The sequence below is a fragment of the Tenrec ecaudatus genome, chromosome 7 (genome assembly GCF_050624435.1).
Source record: "Tenrec ecaudatus isolate mTenEca1 chromosome 7, mTenEca1.hap1, whole genome shotgun sequence".
Classification (NCBI taxonomy): domain Eukaryota; kingdom Metazoa; phylum Chordata; class Mammalia; order Afrosoricida; family Tenrecidae; genus Tenrec; species Tenrec ecaudatus.
In genome coordinates this window covers 133,033,595-133,054,025 of record NC_134536.1, presented here as the reverse complement: position 1 = coordinate 133,054,025, position 20,431 = coordinate 133,033,595, and the positions used below count along the sequence as shown (strand labels likewise).

General features: G+C 52.5%; 1 protein-coding gene across 1 annotated transcript in view; it reads right to left on the bottom strand.

Moving 5' to 3' along the window:
• LOC142452515 (kinesin-like protein KIF6) overlaps positions 1 to 20,431 on the bottom strand; it is a 134,449-nt gene that overhangs the window by 27,961 nt on the left and 86,057 nt on the right. Inside the window, exons 4-6 of the mRNA XM_075553796.1 lie at positions 7,841 to 7,925; positions 5,576 to 5,711; positions 331 to 428 (exon numbers count right to left, since the gene is read on the bottom strand). Coding sequence (XP_075409911.1) covers positions 331 to 428; positions 5,576 to 5,711; positions 7,841 to 7,925 — 319 coding nt within the window. The remainder of the gene's footprint in view (positions 1 to 330; positions 429 to 5,575; positions 5,712 to 7,840; positions 7,926 to 20,431) is intronic.

Genomic DNA, 20,431 nt, shown 5'->3' with positions numbered 1-20,431 from the left:
TTTTATAATTATGAAGTGTGAGTCCTCTTACTTTATTTACCCTTGTTCAAGATTGTGTTGGCTATTTGGGGCCCTTTTCCCTTCCATATACATTCAGGATCGACTTGCCCATTTCCTCAAAGAAGGCAATTGGGATGGGGATAACAATGACTGCTTTGAGTAGTATTGACATCTTACCAGTGTTGAGCCTTCCAGTCCATGAACATGAATACCCCTTACCTTTTATTTGCGAGAGTCCAGCAATAACATTGAATTTATAGATTGCTTTGAGTAGTATTGACATCTTACCTGTTTTAAGCCTTCGAGTCCATGAACATGAATACCCCTTACCTTTTATTTGAGAGAGTCCAGGGCTGGTCATGCTGGGATTCAGGTGTCTGGGGGGGCGACTTCGTGTGATCATGTGAATTTGCTGTTGGAGAATTTGTCTATTGGCACAAGAAGGAGTTTTCTAATGTTAGCTTGACCATACAGCCATGAGAAAATGTTCTGACATATTGCTTCAAGGAGGAAATCCTATTATAGGAGCTGGTATAAAGGCAGTCCCCAGATTACAAATGAGTTCCATTCTTGAGCTGTCTATAAGTCATATTTGTATGCAATTTTTAACAGCTATGTATGGTTGTATCTGATATCAATTAGTTATATGTTTGTGTTACTAGGTAGAAGGCACACCTTTCTACTTATAAAAACACTTAAGAAACACTTCCAGATACGTGAAAACATATTTAACATAAAGATACAGTAAAAATAATATTTTGCTGTAGGTTCCAAAGTCATGTCTGTTTTGTATTATGAACCACTGTGTGTTTCTCAAGATTTCAAATATAATCGGCTTCTCAGAGGTTGGCTCAGAACTATGATCATACGTGCCAGGATATTTGCAACTTGGGGACTGGATGGGTGCAGTGTATCTGGGGACCTCATCATAACCATCACTGCTGACTTTAAAATATTATTTTGGGGGTGGTAGGACCACAGATACTGTTCAGTCTTTGGGCTTTCCAAATTAGGCATGGGTTACTCTTCGTGGTCAGGAGAAAAATGTTTCAAAGATTATCTGATGTTTCTTCAGAAAGCCTTTCTTATTTTTCTTGGCCTTGGTATCAGAGTCTGGAGAAATCCATCAACCATGAAACAGCTCCAGCGGGTCACACTGGTGAACTTGTGCGTCTCCACACCAACAGAATCACCCAACAAAGCCTTTGCCATCGAGTCAAGTCTAGCCTGCGTTGCTACGGAGTCCAACGGAGCTCCATGGGCTTCCCGTGGTGGCAATCTTTAGATCTCTGGGCCTTTCCTCCACAGATGGCACTGCTGGCCACGTTTGAACTGCCAGCCTCCCAGCTACTAGCTGAGTGCAAACTGTTTGTGCCACCCCGTGATCTTATTGGTTTCACAAACCCATGGCTGCCCAGTCGATTCCACCTCAACCTGATCTATGGGATGGAGCAGGATGGATCCACAGGATGGAACTGCCCCATCAGGTTTCCAAGGCAGTGATTTTTTAAATAGGAGCAGACAGTCTGGTCTTTGCTCCTTGGAGTGAACAAATGGTGGAAGTGAATTGCTGATTTTAGAGTCAGCAGCTCAACGCTTAGCCCGTGGGGCCACCAGGCTTCCTGATAGGCTTCATACCAAAGCAAAGAACTGAATGTCCCACCATCGAATCAGTGCTGAGTCATAGTGATCCTATAGGATGGGTGGAGCCGTCCCTGTAAGTTTCCGAGACTGTAACTGTTCACGGGGTTAGAAAGACCAGCCTTTCTCCCGTGGAGTGGCTGGTGGCTTTGAACTGCAGACCACCGGGGCTCCTGTATAGGTTTCATAGACGGGGCTTAAAGCACAGCTGATCTTTAAGGGTGCCTCCCAGGACAGGGGGGCGCTGTGAGCAGCTGTTCACAGACACTTTCTCCCTTGTTTCTCCAGAGGCTGTCACCAGTTTCTCATCACCTCCCCTGCTCTGACAAGATGTGAGGCTGTGCCTTGGCCCACTCGGGGTACAGCTGCCCCCGACTGTCACGCTGCTGAGCTGCAATGAGGACTCAGCTCCCCAGCCACGGGGTGTCCTGCCATTCGGGCTGCGGTCATCTGGTCCTTTTTGTTTTCCTGATGTTCTGTGGGGCAGGGGACCCCGAGAAGTCTCGCCTCTGGTTTTCATGATGTAATTCAGGAGCTGAGGCTCTAATGAGGACTGATTGTTTCCTTACCAGGTGACTCTGCCAACCTCCCCTGGGAACCTCCTGAATCCTGCTGGATGACCTCTGTCTGCTCTGCGGTGGGAGACTCCTTGAGGGACCCGCTGTGACTGCAGGGCTCACTCACCCAGGGCCTTCGAGGAAGGGTCCTGTACAGCGAGCCCACAGACAAGACCCGGGGGTGGGGTGGGGTGGGGCTGGGAACTTGAGCGGGAAAGAATGACCTATTTCTTTTCCGTTCTCCCTGACAGTGAACATGTCCTTCAAAGGCAGGTGCAGGCAACATACCACCGAAGTATTAGCAGTGCCTTATCACATTTATTTTATACCACATGGTGGTGTTTCCAAATCCTTGACATATGGGGTTTATCATTACTTTGGACTTATGGCAATATTAAGATCACCCCACACCTGTTAGGTGGGTATTGGTCGATGTTGAGTCCTGGTCCTGACTGGGAGAAGCGTATAGGGCAGGGCACAACTGCCCCACAGGGTCTTCAAGGATGTCCTGTCTGCAGCAGCAGGCTGCCACAGCTTTCTCCCATAATGCCTGGTGCCTTGGAACCGCTGGTCTGTTGGATAGTGACCAAGGTTTTTCCTACTGCATGACCAGGACTCTCAGCCCACTCCCTAGATCAAATAATTAATGTGCACGAACTATACTTGTTTTTATACCATCATCTTGCCTTTAAATTATCTTGACCCCAGGGCATATAAGGGGAGCATCGATACTAGGAGGGTAAGGGAAGGGTGGGGGGAGAATGGGGGAACCAATCACAATAATCGATGTATGCTCCCCCTGCCAGGGGAATGGACAGCACAAAAGTGGGTGAAAGGAGACAGTAGTCAGTGTAAGACATGGGGGGGGGGATAATTTATAAATTATCAAGGTGATATGGGTGAGGGAGGAAAAATTTAAAAATGAGGAGCTGATACCAAGGGCTCAAATAGAAAGAAAATGTTTTGAAGAAAATGATGACAACATATGAACAGATGTGTTTCACACAATGGATATATGTATGGATTGTGATAAGAGCTGTAAGAATCCCCAATTGAATAAAATGTAAAAAATGATCTTGATAGCCAGATTTCAATGTAATTAGTTTTCTTAATATGAGGGTGGGGTGGCGGGGAGCTTCAGAAAGCTCATGGAAAAAAATGGAATTAAAAAATAATAGAAATTTCCCACCAGCTCCTTGAAGTCCCCTCACATTTCTATGCATTTAGTTTTATTAAATTATCAAATTTTATTTGTGCTTTGGTATGAAACCTATAAGGAGGCCCGTTGGCACCCTGGGCTAATTTACTTGATAATTTATTAAATGTTCTAAGTATCCTTTTCTCTCCCCACTCCTTTGTCATTTTGTCGGGGTGGGGGGCTTGTGTGTCCCCACAGTGAGGCCAAAGTGATGTCACTGTCCTTTAAATACCAGCAGGATCACCCATGGTGAATAGGGTCCAGCAGAGCTTCCAGACTAAGAAGAGACTAAGAAGAAGGGATAGGGTGGTCGATTCTGAGGGATGAGCCACGGGGAACCTTATGAATAGCCATAACCCAGTCAGATATAGTGTGGAAGGCCAGCCCCCCCAGTTGGTAAGGCACATAAAATACAACCAGGGGAAGGGCTGCCGCCTCAAAGTAGAGTCGACTCAATGCTGTGGATGGAGCAAAGCTTTGGGGACCTTCATTTGCTGATGGGGCAGAGTGGGTAGCCACTGCAGCAAACATCCATTAATAATTGGGATGTGGAATGTATAAATACGACTCGAGGGAAATGGTAAGCTATCAGGAAATGAAATGGAGTACACAAAGATTGACACCTTGCACACTAGTGAAATGGACTGGTACGGGCCATTTTGAATCAGACAATCATATGGTTTACCAGGGCAAGAAGGACAAATTCAGGAGGATTAGCGTTGCATTCACCGGGCAAGTCTACTGTATAAGACCCGTGTCAGGCATCAGAGAGCAGAGCTGTCACGTGGAGGACTCAAGGTGCGCCTGGCCCAGGCCATGGTATTTCAGTCACCTCACCAGCCTGGCAAGCTGGACAGTGAATAAGGAAGACTGGAGGAGGATGGATGAACTTGAACGATGGGGCTGGTGGGAATACTGAAAGCATCACGGACGACCAGAAGGACAAACACACTCGTCTCAGGGGCAGTACAGTCAGATGCGTCTTAGAAGCGACGAAGGCAAGAAAACGTAGTCTCACGTTCTTTGAGCCTGTTACCTGTGTGAGACCCGTTCTTGGAGAAGGGCATCATGCTTGGCGAAAAGGAGGAAGACCCTCGAATTGATACAGTGGCTGCAACAACGGATTCCAAACATAACCAGGTCAGGATGGCACAGGCTTCCTCCTGCTGGACCAAGGGCGGCTACGAACCGGGATGGACCAGACCTCACCTAACAACAGCAGCATCTTCCTCACACGTCCTGTCACATGGCCGGTGGCCACTGCTCGGCTGGGTGTCCTTGGGCAAGTCCCTTCCCCATCTCTTAGTTTCTTTATCCATAAAACAAAGGGGCCAGCCTGTCAGATCATCTTTAAGCGTTCTGGTTCTGCTGGCCATGAGAATGACATGATTCTGTGCATTTTACCCCTTTCCTGGTCCCCCACCGCTGAAGAATGACACGGAGACCATCCCGTAAGAGTCTGCGGAACTTCTAGAAACGTGTCTAGGAACTAGGTAAACCACGGAGATGTGTTCCGAGTGAAAAACTAGAAACAACCTAAGTATCCAGTCGTGGGAGGGGGTAAAGGAGATGAGATGCTAGCCGCATGATGGCACTCACAGGATGGTTAGCACAGCGTGGGGGAACACTACAATAGAGACAGGGGCACCTCTCATGGTTGTTTGCAAACAGTCGTTTATGTGCTTTCAGACCAGCATGATTCCATCTCAGTAACATACATATAGTCATAGGAATAAAACAAAATGAAATACTCCAACATGCTAACATTGGTTCTCCTTTGGGGGTGTGATGGGGAACTTGACTTGCTCCTCTGTCTTTCTGGATGGGGTCTTTAAAAAGGTCTATGCCGGATAGGCCTATGGAAGAAAGCCGAGTGATATGGACAGGGCACCATTGAGGAACACTGCACAAAGCCACCGTGATGATCCAGTGGGTTGAGAAGGCATGCCTTTAATGGGGGACTCCTCCATGCACAGGTGTTTACATTAGGCACTAGCGCATTAGTAAACACGGAACCCCTTGTTTTGTTTTTTTTAAACACCTTGTGACTAACAAGAGCATCTGCCTCGGGAGCCAGGGGCTGTGAGCATGTGGGGCTTGTGGGGCTTGTGCCTCAGTCCCCATCCCCAGCTGCCCTGACCATGCGAGGAAGGCGGTGGTGGGGTACAGCCGGCCATACCTGCAGGTTGGTGGCCTCCTCTGCCCACCAGGCTTCAAACTCTTTCTGCAGCTTGACCTTGGCTTTGTCCATCAGCAGCTGCAAGTGCTCGATCTCCACCTTCAGGGCTTTGAGGTGCGTGAACATTGTTTTATACCTGCGGGGAAATGGGAGGAGTCCACGTTCTGCCTTCTTGAAAGGACAGTTGGATGGTCATTCAGAGGGAGGGAGGGGTCTAAGTGGGCTGCCCGACCTCAGGGACAGCTGGATGTCAGCCTACATGACCTGTGCACCACAAGCCTGGCAGTGCTGCCCTGGGGCTCTGGGCACTGGCGTCCTAGGGGAGCTCACGGAGGCCGGGGTATGGTGTTAGGGTCTGAGACCACCAAGGAGAAACAAAGCCAGACACAGTGGGCCCCACGGGGCTCTGTGCGAGATGATAACCTTTCTCCAATAATGACAGCTGGCCTTTATTGATTATTGACTAAGGGCCAGCTCCTCTTCTCGGAACCGAGTATAGATGAACTCATTCAACCTCTTCGTAACCCTGCGAACAAGATGCTGTCACCATCACCTCTGTTTCTCAGGCTTGGAAACTGAGAAATGGATGGCAAATAAACAGAGAAGCCTGAATTTGAACCTGGGTTGACTGACGCTAGAATCCATGACTTCAACAGCCTCATCTCCACGCTGAGGACCCAAAGTTCAGCCTCTTTGTAAATGCGTGTGTGGCGTGGCAGTTACATAATCTCCTGTCAACTTGCGAAGGGGAGGAGTCTAGTCTGTCAATCAGGTCACAGCTTGATGACCTCATTTGGGGGCACCAAAGAGATAGATATATAGTTGACTGGAGGCCAGATACATTCAGACTCTCTCCACTTTGGTTCTCCTGGTGACAAGCCACATGGAGCTACACTAGAACTCTGGAGCTGGAGAAGCCACTTGGAGACCCCTGCTAGTACTGAGATGCTTCCACTGCCACTGGATCCACAAGACTTTCCACCCACAGGCCTGTGATCTTCCTGCAGTCGGCATCATTGCATGCGCTTCGTGAGTCTGAAGAAGCATTTACAGATTGGTCTTGGACATCTGGGCCAATGTCAGACTTAAAGACATGATCTAGACTGGGCTGGGATGTTTTCTCAATATACAATTGCTCTTTTATATAAAGCTCTTTCTTAAACACACAAGTGTCTATGAATTTGTTTCTCTAGTTAACCCAGACTGACATATGTGGCCTTTGGAAATACAATCACCAGGGAGCCAGATGTTGTTTGACAGGAAGTGGCCAAGCCTGAGAGACAACATGGCTTCTGAGATGATAATCCTGCGGTGGGACATGCGGACCCATGGACATGATGCGATTGGAGAGAGGAGACAAAAGAGAATGAGTTGGAAGGAAACAGAAAAGTACATGAATGAGGGAGGAAGCAGACAGCGGGGCGGTGTGCCCGGGGAGGAGGGCCCGCAAGGGTGGGAGGACCATGCACCCACAGAGCCAGGCAACCACAGTGGTTGTCTGGACAGGCAGTGCAGGGCATTCTTGGAGGACGCGGCGGCAGGCAGGAGAAGCCATAATGCAGGGTCCTGAGGGTCTCCGTGTCCTAGGGACAGCAGGCGCATGTGAGTGGGCATTGGCGTGGGGGTTTGCTCAGGCACCGGTCTGTCCAGCTCAGGTGGACAGTGTTGGAATGACCACAAGTTCCTCTAGGACAGGGAAGGTCACGTGTGTGGCAGGAAGGAGACACTGAGCATTTTTGCTAGACGCATACGTGAACCAGTGAACCAAGAAGCTTGATGAGGGGGTGGCGGGTGGGGAGCGAGATTAAGGATGCTGTAAGCATCCTTAAAGGTCCCATGAGCAATGACGCCCTGCAGGGCTGTGCGGGGCTTCCATGCCTTCGGGAGGGGCTTCCGGAAGGACGTAGAGGAGCACTGTGGCCCTACTTCTGGGCTCCTCCAGGTGGCAGCAGTATACAAGTCAAGCTGCCTCTGGGTGGATGACACGTGAAAATGCCCAGTCTTTGGGACCAGCCCTGGTCTTCTGCTCCGTCCCAACCTCATCCTGGCCAAGGGTTCTGCACTCCACGGGGGCCTGTCCATCTCCCGCTCCTGCTATTTTAGGGTCCAACTGTGGGATCCAGTCCCCACCACCACCTCACCCCCCGGAGGTCCGGCCCTGGGCCAGGGCATGGCCTTTCTGCTGGGTCCCCGGGGCAGCTGCTGGAAAGCTCTGGGGACTGGGGTCAGAGGGCAGCAGCAGGAGGGACGGCCACCCTCTCCCACCTTCTCTTTTCTTCCTCCAGCTGCGCTCGCAGTTTCTCCTCCCGCGGGTCTGGCGTTGAGGGCACAGCCATGTTTTCTGAGATCCCTGTGAGAGGAGGAAGCCCTGGGGTCACTTATCCACAGGGGAAGGGAGGGAGGCAGCTGGGAAAGTGTCACACTTTGGGCAGATGACATCGTGGACGTGCACCCCAAGAAGGAAGAGGGCCCCGTGAGGCCCTTCTGGGATTTTGGGAGGACAGCTTGGCGTCGACGCCTCCACTGGATGGCAATCTCTGCCTGGCTGAACGCCCACCCCACCCCAGCCCCACCCTGGAGGAAACTCGCCCATTACCTTCCCCCAGCTGTCCTGTCTGGTATCTGTCCCTGGGAGAGAAGTCTTCCTTACATCTCTCCCTTTAGAACAGGATTCCCGCATTTCCTCTCGGGTCCCCAGAGTAGAGGCTAAGCAGCGTTTCCCCTCCTGAGATGGAGAGCGCTTCGCAAACCCACAAACCATCGCCCAGCTGTCCCGTCTCCCTCTTTGTACCGGCTGAAGCGGCACGTTTCCTAGCCTCGTGGTTTGTGCCTTCTGCTGTTTACTTCCCTCTAATGCAGTGGTTCTCAAGCCTTGCACACACACACACTGCTAGACCCAACACACACACACACACACACACACACACACACACACACACTTACACACACCGAGAGTGGTTCTCAAGCCTTGCACACACACACACTGCTAGACCCAACACACACACACACACACACACACACACACACACACACACACACACCGAGAGTGGTTCTCAAGCCTTGCACACACACACACTGCTAGACCCAACATACACACACACACACACAGAGAGTGGTTCTCAAGCCTTGCACACACACACACACACACACACACACACACACACCGAGAGTGGTTCTCAAGCCTTGCACACACACACACTGCTAGACCCAACACACACACACACACACACACCCCGAGAGTGGTTCTCAAGCCTTGCACACACACACACTGCTAGACCCAACATACACACACACACACACACACACCGAGAGTGGTTCTCAAGCCTTGCACACACATACACTGCTAGACCCAACACACACACACACACACACACACACACACACCCCGAGAGTGGTTCTCAAGCCTTGCACACACACACACTGCTAGACCCAACACACACACACACACTCACACACACACTGAGAGTGGTTCTCAAGCCTTGCACACACACACACTGCTAGACCCAACATACACACACACACACACACACACACACACCGAGAGTGGTTCTCAAGCCTTTTACACACACACACACACACACAGACTGCTAGACCCCAACACACACACACACACACACCGAGAGTGGTTCTCAAGCCTTGCACACACACACACTGCTAGACCCCCCCCCCCACACCGAGAGTGGTTCTCAAGCCTTGCACACACACACACTGCTAGACCCCAACACACACACACACACACACACACACACACACACTGCTAGGCCCCAACACACACACACACACCGAGAGTGGTTCTCAAGCCTTTTACACACACACACACACACACACACACATTTCCTAGCCTCATGGTTTGTCTTATGCTGTTTACTTCCCTCTAATGCAGTGGTTCTCAAGCCTTTTACACACACACACTGCTAGACCCAACATACACACACACACACACACGCACACTCCAATGCTAGGCCCCACCCTGAAAGGTTCTGGTTTGGCGGGGCCAGGAGAGGCTCCAAGAGCGGTATTTTGTCCATGAGCTCCTCACGTGATGCCAGCCGGCGACCAGAGGCGAGAGCCCTGCTCAGACACCCTGCCGGCAAGCCTGGGCTGTAGAGCCAGGTGGCGCTTGCGGGAGGGCTGGAGCTGTCAGGAGCAGTAAGCGGGCGGCTACACTCTGCATCTCACTGTCACCTGTCACAGTCTGGCCACCATCTTGTTGCTGTGGCTGCCTCCTGGACGGCTCTGGCTCCAGGGCTTGTTTGGTTCTCCACCAGCTGCTGGGCGGGAGAGGGGCGGGGGTGGGGGTGGGAATCTGCTTGTCCTAGGAGTCTCTTTGTGGATGCTCCAGTCTCCCTTGCATCACAGAAGCCACAGAGCTTTGCTTTTGACCCGTGGAGGGGAGAATCTGATGGATAAGATGGAATCCTTCCAGCAGGCAGGCCAGGGAAGTACTGTTATTCCCATTTTCCTTCTAAAACCACAGAGGCTCCAAGGTCACGTGGGTAACTCTGGGGATCTTGGTTCAAATCCAGTTGTCTGCGGCTCCCAGGGCTTTGCATCTAGCGATCCCTCCTGCAGTCTTTCTGACGGCTAGACGTCTTCTCAAACGCTTCTGGCGAGGAGGAGCTCGCTGCTTTGCAGTAACGCGTGGCATTGCGGGCAGCGCTATGTCCTCTTACTCTCACGGAGCCTTGCCCCAGTCAGTCCCACTCACTTCTTCGTGGGTTCTTCAGAATAGTACAACACAGCACACACACCCTTTTTAATCCCATGGCCCTGTAAACCCTTTAGCAACAACAAGCTGCCATCTCTATGGTGCTGTTCTCCACCCGCCTCTGTCCAGTTCCTTTTCCTGAGGCTTCAGTGATGTGGTATGGCGGTAACATAATCTGTCAACTTGCAAAGGGGTGGGGTCTAGCCTGTCAATCAGGCCATAGCTAGCCAGCCCTCCGTGTGGGCATGGCCTTCTCCTGAGGATTCTGGGAACTCCTGTCTTTCTCCCTGGAGGTGGGACACACTCTCTGCTTTGTCTTCCTGCTGACAAGACACATGGAGCTACGATGCTAGAGCCCTGGGGTTGGAGGATCCACTTGGAGACCCCTGCCAGCACTGAGATGCTTCCACTGCCACTGGATCCAAAGAACTTTCCACCCACTGGCCTGTAATCTTCCTGCATTCAGAGTCATTGCATGTTTTGTATGAGTCTGAAGAGGAATTTAGAGACTGGCATTGGACATCTGGGCTAATATCGGACTTATGGACTTGATCTGGACTGGGCTGGGATGTTTTAACATACAATTACTCTTTCTATAACGCTCTTTCTTACACACATAAGTGTGTCAGTGAATTTGTTTGTGACTAGCACATGTGGTTTACAGACGTCTCCTTCAACCTTCCTATTTCTACTGGCCGGCCCTTGCATGCGTATGAGGTGATGGAAAAGACCGTGGCTCGGGTCAAGTTCACCTTTGTCCTCAAAGTGATATCTTGGCTTCTGAACACTCTGTGAAGAGGTCTTGTGCTGCAGGTTTGCCTGATCACCATGTGAAAGACTGCCTGCTGCTTCCAGGGAGGTTGGTTGTGGATCCAGGTGGAATGAGATCATCGACAACCTCAATGCCTCTTCTTTCATCGTGATGTTGCTTATTGGCCCAGTGGTGAGATATTTTTTCTTTTTTAATGCTTCAATGTGGTCCACTGTGTCCCTGATATTCATCAGCAAGCGACTTCATCTTCCCCAAGACACTCAGTGAGGTCCCTGCTCTGAGTGGACTGGCTGGATGTCCGGCACCGCACGCACCACGTGGGAGGCTGCTGGAGCTGGGTGGGGGAAACTGCTGGGTCTGCACACGGTAGTCCCCTCGGCCTGCCCAGGTGAGGCCGTCTAAGGACTTCACGGAATGAAAGGAAGGTGGGAAAAAACACTCAGATGATTTTTTCTTCCATGTAAACGCGATGGCTGACCCGGCCTGGGTACAGAGCTCGGTTATGGGAGAGAGGCTCTTGCCCCATTGCTGGGCTGTCTTTTCCTTGGAAATCTTACAGGTTCCTCTGGCAGAGCACAGTTATCGGTGCCCCAGGCATGTGTAGGGTGCTCGGGATTCCCAGGGAAGGCGGAACATCCCGAATGCAGCTGGTTGAAGAACAGAAAGCTACTATTAGCTCCTGTTCACAGAGCGCAGTCAGTCTAGTCACGTGCATCGATCCCCGTCACTCTCCTCGGCAGGTGTGATCGTGGTCAGGTGTGATCGTGCTCATGCCACAGACAAGGGGATTGGGGATTGGGGAAATCTGGGTGGCTTGCACAACTCCACATAGCTCCTGAAGAGCAGAGCCAGGGCTCACCCCAGGCCTCGTCATTCAGGCACGCACTTAATGATTGCTTGCTGAGGGCCTACTGTGTGCCTGTCCTCATTCCACGATCGTTCTAGTGGAGAAGATGGACTGTCTGGCCAAACATAACACTGAGCACAGAATGCGGTGCTCAGGACAGAAAGAAGGGGCCCTGGTGGCATAGTGGTTATGTGTTGAGCTGCTAGCTACGAGGTCAGCAATGGGAAACCACCAGCTGCTCTGAGGGAGAAAGACGGGCCTTTCTGTTCCCATAAAGAGTTAGTCTTATTGGGCCTTGACTCAAGTCCTCCCTTAACACAAGAACACTTTGTTCTAACAATCCAGCATTCTGTGATGCTCACCTTCCCCACACGATCACTGAAGACAAAATGGGAACATAGCAAATGTGGTGAAGAAAGCTGATGGTGCCTGGCTAGCAAAAGATATAGTGTGTGGGGTCTTAAAGACTTGAAGCAACAAAGCCCACATGGAAGAAGCACACCAGTCTGTGTGATCAGGAGGTGTCGATGGGATCAGGTATCAGGCATCTAAGACCCAGAGGGAAACCAGGTCAATGGGGGGGGGCGGGGTTGGGGGCAGGCATGGAGTAGAGACCCAATGTCCAACTGTAGACAATTGGACATCCCTCTCACAGAGGGGTCACAGGGAAGAGATGAGTTAGGGCGCAGTATAGCACCAATGAAACACACAACTTTCCTCTAGTTCTTTGGTGCTTCCTTCACCCCACTATCATGACCTCAAATTGGATTAGACCAGCGCAGTCCAAGGTCATGCAGTTCATCCATCAGTGGAGGCCAGACCACGGTAGGGTGCATTGTGAACCAACTCACGTCTGAGTTGTACAAAGACTGACATGGACACCGAGACCTGAGCACTCGCTCTGGGAGACAGATGCCAAGATTGGCATGGGGCGTCGCTGAGGACGGTACCACCTTGGTGACCAGGCCCCTGACGTACGACTTCAGCTTCCAGAACAGTGAGAACATAAATTCCTGTTCTTGACCATCACCCACTTGTGGGATGTCTTTGATAGCAGCAGTAGGAGTCTAAGGTAGGTAGCGTGGTCAGGGGGAGGCCTGTCTGAGGAGGGGCCATGTGCACAGAGACCGGAAGGAGGGGAGGGCCAAGCGTGCAGAAATCAGGAGCGGAGTGTACCTACAGTGAGTGTGGAGGGTCTCAGGTGGGAGCCTGCCAGGTCTGCCTTGCCAGGAGGAGCAAGGACATCAAAGTGCCTGGCACAGTTGTTAGGGGAGTGCGTGATGGGCAGTGAGGCTGGGGAATACGTTGAGGTTAGATCATGCAGGGCCTTGTAGGCCATGGTCAAGATTTAGCTTTGGGATGGATGAGGGGCTGGAGGCTTTAGAAGAGAGGACTGGTCTAACCTCCTCCTTTAATAGCTAAGCCAGGAGGGCTTTTGCTAAGCGAAGCCAAGCTACTCCAAACTGAAGAATGTGTGACTGTGGGGCACACCAGGATGGTGCGCGTGTGTTGAAAGGATGTGGGAAAACGGAGCTGGAGCAAAGGAACCTGGGAAGGCAGAATGAGGGCACCGCATGCCCCAAGACACGAGCTTATCCATGTTGTCATGACAACCATGGCCAGGTGCCAAAGGTGGTGTTTGCTTACTGAGATGCATTGTCCCCTCCTGGAGAGACAGCCCCTGGTGGCTGGTGAAGCTTTTTGAGGCTTGACTTACCAATGGCTTCTCTACAGAAACGGGGCCTGGGAACCCAAAGGGCACTAAACAAAAGCCACTGGACTAGAGTAGAGCGAGATGAAGTAACGAAAGGGCATCTGGGCTTTGTGCATCTCCATCCCCGCTGGGGCTCTGGCCAAGGGCAGAACCTCCATGTCGCATGACAGGAGGCAGGTGGGGGGAGGCGCCTTCCTTTCAAGGACAAATCCTGGCTGGGATGGGAGCATGGGAGGTCAGAGGCCCGAGGGAGCTACGAGGTCAGACTGCTAGCCTGTGTGTGCGGCGGTGGGGGTGGTCTCTTTAAAGCCAGAAAAGCAAGAGAAGAGTGTTTTTTATTCCAGTGGCCCTTGATCTGAATCATGTCACACCGTGGCACGAGGATGCTCCGAGCAGCCCGAGAGTCACTGACGTTGCCAGCTGGAAGGAAGCAGCACCCGGCTGACCTTCTTGTGTCTGATGTTTGGGAACTGGCAGGGCCACGGCAAGGACAAGAGGGGGCTCTTGCTGGGAGGGCCAGGCACAATGTGGGCCCACACTCCTGTCTGGCCTGGTTTCAAAGACACCGGAGAGAGGCCTGTTAATCTTTTGCCCCGGAGCCTCCTTTCTGTTTAGGGTCTCACTTCTTTGGCTCAGTGGCTCTCAGTGGTGGGGCGCCTGGGGGAGGGGGAGGGGGTTTGCACGTGTGATTGTCTTTAAGTGGACAGGGACAACTGGGCCCGGGGACCTCCTGGGTCAGGAGGTGCCAGGTTGGCCCCCTGGTGATGCTGATCCTTCTACCCCTTGTTGAGGAACACTGAGTGAGACTTTGAGCCACAGAGGAGCCCCTGGGTGGTGTAAATGGCTAAGGCTCTTGGCTGCTATCAGCAGGTTGGAGGTTTGAGTCCACTGGGGGCACCCCGAGGGGCCCTGGGGATGTAGTGGTTACGGGATGGGCTGCTAACCACAGGGTCTGCAGTTTGAATCCACCAGCCGCTCCGTGGGAGAGAGACTGGCCCTCTTACTCCTGAGAAGAGTTACGCCCCCGGGGACAGTCTAGCCTGTCCTGCAGTGAGGCTGTGAGTTGCCATCGACTCGATGGCTGTGAGGGAGTGAGCGGCAGGGAGGAGAGTGCCACCGGCCACCCTGTGGGGGACGTTTCTATCCACGATGACACACATGGGACGCTAGGAGTCTGAGCTGACCCCAGGTTGACGGGATGTCTGGGTGGAGGAAGGAGCTCACTCTTTGAAGGGCTGCAGCTGGCAGCCCCCTGTGCCCCCCCCCCCCCCAATCGTGCTCAATCACCTCTGAGTGACGGTGACTCTCTCAACTCACTGCCATGGAGCTAGTGCTGCCTCAGAGCGACCCGCTGGGGGTTTCCGAGACCGGAACTGTTGACGGGGGTAGCAAGCCCATCTTACACCCGAGGAGGAGCTGCTGGCGGTTTTGAAAACTGCTGACCATGTGGATCACATCGGGCCATGACACCACCAGGGTGCCAGGAGTGACGGCATCCACCCGGGGCCAGGTCCTTCCTGCGCATCCTTTCATGTGCTCGCCCCTCAGGGAACGGGGCCTGGCCGGGTGAGCTGTCTTTCCAGGATCACGGTCTGAGCGAGGGCAGCTAGGGCTGGGGTCCTGCTCCGCCCGACTTCAAAGCTGTGGAGGAGCGTTCCTCTCCCGTGGTGAATGGCCACGCTAGTGAAGGAAGTCACGGGGTGGCATTGCTGATGTCGGGATTGACTTGCCCCCGCTGTTCAAAGGTGAGGCGCTTTCCCATGAAAGCCTCTTCCCGCTGAGAGAAAGCCTCACTGCCCTTGGCCAACGGAAACCCCACTGGCACCTCTGATGCCACGTGTCGTTCGATGTTTACTCACTGCTTTACCCACTGTTGGGGCGCTGCGGTCCTCATTCAGCCCAAGGGAGGCCCAGGGCCAGCTTGCTCGGCCTCTGGGATCCTGCCCTAAAAGCTTCAAGGAAGACAATAGTATTTCCAACCACAGGCCCTGTAGGCTTCCACAGAGCAAAGGCTAAGGAGTCTAACGTGGCCAGGGCATGGTCGTGCCCCTCGTGGGAGAGGGCGGTGCGCCAGGTGGCTCTATCAAGGCAGAAAAGACGTTCGAGGTGGGTGGGGGGCACCCCAGCTGGTCGCCTCAGCTACCCAACTAGTGATTCCATTGCTTGGCACCCACTCTGGGCCGCCCCTGGGCTGACCGGCCTCTGGGCACCGCAGATTGCTGAGCCTCACCTTGGGTGAGAAGTTGGCGCGTCTGTTTGCCAGGGGATGATGGGGTCAGCGGCTCCATTGCCACACTGGTCAGCAGCTCAGAGGCAGAGAGTCTGGCTTCCCCATCAGACCATTGCCTGCTGAATGGCTCATGTGCACCATCGGCCGGTGCTTGCTCAGCGCCCCCATCCACCCTGGTGATGATTGTGTGTACACCTTTACTGCCCCTGGCATGCGCGTGCAGACCCGAGGGCGGGATGAACGGTCCCGTGCACACATGGTGGGCACTGATAATTCCTTGGGCACCCTCGTACCCACAAGCGCTAGCCCACTCTCTCCCTGCCTTCATCTTCCCCACGGGGAGAGCGGGGCATGTCCCAGGTGAGGCACGGCCACATCAAGTTGCCTTCGGAGCGTTTAGCATGCCTGCGGGCAGCAAAGCCCAGGCCCAGGCAGGCCTTATGAAGGGGCTGCCACCGCCTCTGCCTGGACGAGGAGCTCCCTGCTACTGCTCGTCTACACCCGAGACAGAGGGGGCCCTAGGATGGCCCGTCTCCCCTGTAGCATTTGTTCCTGGTTCCCCCGGCAGGTGTCTCATGAGGCTGTCATCCACAGAGTCCAAGGGTCACCGTGCCACAAGGTCGGTGAGGACTCCCTCTCTCCCTGCCATCGAGTCCGGGCCGACTCAGAGCCACCCTACAGGACGGGGCAGAACCGCCCCTGTGGGTTTCTGAGACGGTCACTCTTCACAGGATGAGAAAGTCCAGTCTTTCTCCCGTGGAGTGGCGGGTGGTTTTGAACTGCTGCCCTTGCAGTTTGCAGCCCACCTCCTTACCACCAGGGCTCCCCGGGACAGACTGATGGAAGGGGAGATATTCCTAGTCACTTCGACAGTCACTTCTGTTTCTCTCTCCAGTTCAAATGGGGCCGCTTGCTGTGCTGTCTCTCCATGGTCCTTGCTGCTGGGGCCTCGGACCTAACTTTAGGTTTCGGTTCAACACTTCTTGCCACAGCCCGTCGTATCCTGGCCAGTACTTGTGAATCCAGACCTCGGGGTTTCTCTCCTTCCCAGGCCCCCCACCCCGCCCCTGCAGAAGTAGTAGGTTTGTCCAGGGACAGCTCCTGCCTGCTTCCCACCGCCTGTCTCACTGCCCAGTCTCAAGGAAGCTCACATTTCTGAACTTAAGAGTACTCCTCAAGGCTCCAAGTCCCTCAGCAGTTCCACCCGGCGGCCACTCCAGCCTCACTGACAGGTGGTGACCATGTGCCTGGGTCTCAGTGGCTTTTCAGGGAGACACTGGCATTTCTTAGACCCAATGGCACCTTCACCACACTCCCCAGTGCCCAGTCAATCTGGAGCGCTCTCTGGCCACACAGAACTGGCCTTGTTTAAGGGGTGAGTGTGTGGGTGGGTGGGGGTGGTGGCAGTCTTTCTTGCACCTGTCAGAGTGAGCATGGGACCCCTCCCATAACACCCCTTAGGATGAGAGTCAGTGGGGTAAGACCAATTCTCCCTGTGTGGCTTATGAGCGCCATTCCAGGTCTTCTGGGACTTGAGTGCGGGATCTGTAATAAATGACCTCCCTGCACTTGTGTCAAATGTACCTACTGCTGGCCAGTTTATAAACATGTGCCCCTGACAGTAATTTATTCGTCATCAGAGTGAGGTCTGTTGGGCCTCTACTCAAGCACTCCCTCAATGCATGAATACTTTCTTCTATTAAATTGGCATTCTATGATGCTCACCTTCCCGACACAACTGCCAAAGCCAAAGCGGGTGAACAAGCAAATGTGGTGAAGAAACCTGATGGTGCCTGGCTATCAAAAGAGATAGTGTCTGGGGTCTTAAAGGCTTGAAGGTAAATAAGTGGCCATCTAGCTCAGAAGCAACAAAGCCCACATGGAAGAACACACCAGCCTGCATGATCACGTGGTTCCGAAGGGATCAGTTATCAGGCATCAAAGAACAAAAAAATCATATCATTGGGTGCACACTTCCATGATACGATTGCTGAGGACAAACGGGTGAATAAGCAAATGTGGCGAAGAAAGCTGATGGTGCCCAGCTATCAAAAAGGATAGTGTCTGGGGTCTTAAAGGCTTGAAGGTGAACAAGCGCCATCTAGCTCAGAAGCAACAAAGCCCACATGGAAGAAGCCCACCAGCCTGTGCGATCACAAGGTGTTGAAGGGATCAGGTATAAGGCATCATCAGAAAAAAAAAATCTTACCATAGTGAATGAAGGGGGAAGTGCAGAGTGGAGATCCAAAGCCCATTTGTCAGCTACTGGAGTTCCCCTCACAGAGGGGTCTAGGGGAGGAGATGAGTCAGTCAGGGTGCAATGTAGCACCAAAGAAGAATATAGCTTTTCTCCAGTTCCTAAATGCTTCTTCCCCCCACAACTACCATGATCCGAATTCTACCTTACAAGTCTGGATAGAGCAGAGGATGTACACTGCTGCAGATAGGAGCTGGAGGCACAGGGAATCCAGGGCAGATGATCCCTTCAGGACCAGGAGTGTGAGGGGTGATACGGGGAGGGTAGAGGGTGAGTGGGCTGGAAAGAGGGAACCGATTACAAGGATCTACATGTGACCTCCTCCCTGGGGGAGGGACAACAGAAAAGGAGGTGAAGGGAGACGCCGGACAGGGCAAGATATGACAAAATAATAATTTATAAATTATCAAGGGCTCATGAGGGAGAGGGGAGTGGGGAGGGAGGGGAAAAAGAGGACTTGTAAATGCTTTGAAAATGATGAGGGCAAAGAATGTACAGATGTGCTTTATACAATTGATGTATGTATGGATTGTGATAAGAATTGTATGAGTCCCTAATAAAATGTTTTTTTAAAAAAAGAAAGAAGTGAGGTCTGATGATGTACATGGGTACAGATCAGAGCTGGAAACACAGGGAATCCAGGAGAGATAAACTTCCCAGGACCAATAACGAGAGTAGAGATACCGGGAGGGGTAGGAGAAGGTGAGGGAGAAAGGGGAAAACCGATCATAATGATCTATGTATAACCTCCTCCCTGGGGAAAGGACAACAGAAAAGTGGGTGTAGGAAGACAACGGACAGTGTAAGACATGAATAAATACTAATAATTTATACATTATCAAGGGCCCATGAGGGAGGGAGGGAGGTTAGGGGAGGATGGAGGGGAAATGAGGAGCTGATACCCAGGGCTCAAGTCGAAAGCAAATGTTTTGAGAAGGACAATGGCAACAAATATATAAATGTGCTTGATACAATGGATGGATGGATGGAGTGTGATAAGAGTTGTACAAGCCGCTAATAAAATGATTTTTTTTAAAAGAAAGAGAAGTAAGGTCTGGGATGGATGACCACAGAGAACAGGCACCTTCCCCAAGCAAGCTGGCATGAGCTGGCGAGCCAACCCAGGTGCCCACACCCACTCAGGCATCCAGGCAGAGGGGCTTCTGTGGAGAAGTCCTTGGAGGAGAGCTGGCAGTGCCTGACCTCTTGCTTCCAGTCCGTTCTCACTGATAGCAATCCTAGGGGGCAGAGCAGAGCTGTTCTACAGGGTATTTGGGACTGTCAATCTTGTTTGGTTTTTTTTTAAGTATAAAAGAGAGCTTTATATCAAAGTTATTATATTTAAGAAAAAGTCCCAAACCAGATCAAGTCCATAAGCCCGATGCTAGCCCATAAGTCTGATACTAGTCCACAAATCCCTCTTCAGAGACTGTCAATCTTTGTGGAAGCTGGCGGCCATGGAATAGCCGGTGGGGTTGAAGGCTTGGCACTTAGAACACTGCACCACTAGGGACAGACGGCCCGTAGGTCTGCCTGCATCCTAGCACAGAGGACGGTGTATCCAGAGGCGTTCCTCCGCTTGCACAGCTTGTGAGGGGAGCCCTTTGAAAGAGGCCACTCGGGACGTTTGGCAAGACTCCTCTGGAATCTGCGTGAGCATAGGGAACACACTGAACTGAGGTGTGGTTCCACACAGGGACTCTGGAAGGTGGGGAGTGAGCTGTTGGATTGCTGGGAGCACGTGGCTTGCCTCACGCCTGTGGACCTGGTGCAGTGAAAGGAAATTGCCCAGCTCTGACTTGGCCGGTGCCACTGCCATCCCGGGACTGTGTGGGGACAACGCAAATAAGGTGGAGAGGACTCTGACTTGGGGATCGCCGCCTCAGAAGTAGGAGCGCAGGCTCCTAGGGTCATCAGGAAAGAGAGCTGTCAGCAGAGCCTGGGTGAGATCCTGTGGGAGGTGGCAGAGGGCGCAGAGGCCACAGCACCACGACCATGGGCTGGAGGGGTGGGCTTCACGGACCACAGAATGGTGGTCTTTCTGGCCCATGGAATGTATAATGCTGAGTGCCTTCGGGCAGGAGCCTGGGTTGCAGAATGGGGTGCCCTCTGGCCATTTATCAGTGCTGACAGAGAAGAGCAGGGGCCAAGAGACCCAGGAGTTAGAGACTGAAGACCAGACAGAGAGACATGCCTGCTGGTATTGTTTCAGATGAAAGGGCTGTATCCTTAACATTTTCTGATCCTGACTTGGGGTGATTGCTTAGCTTCCTTGATGAAACTCCCAGATCACGAGTTTTGTCTGTGAGTTCTGCGTGGTCACTGAAA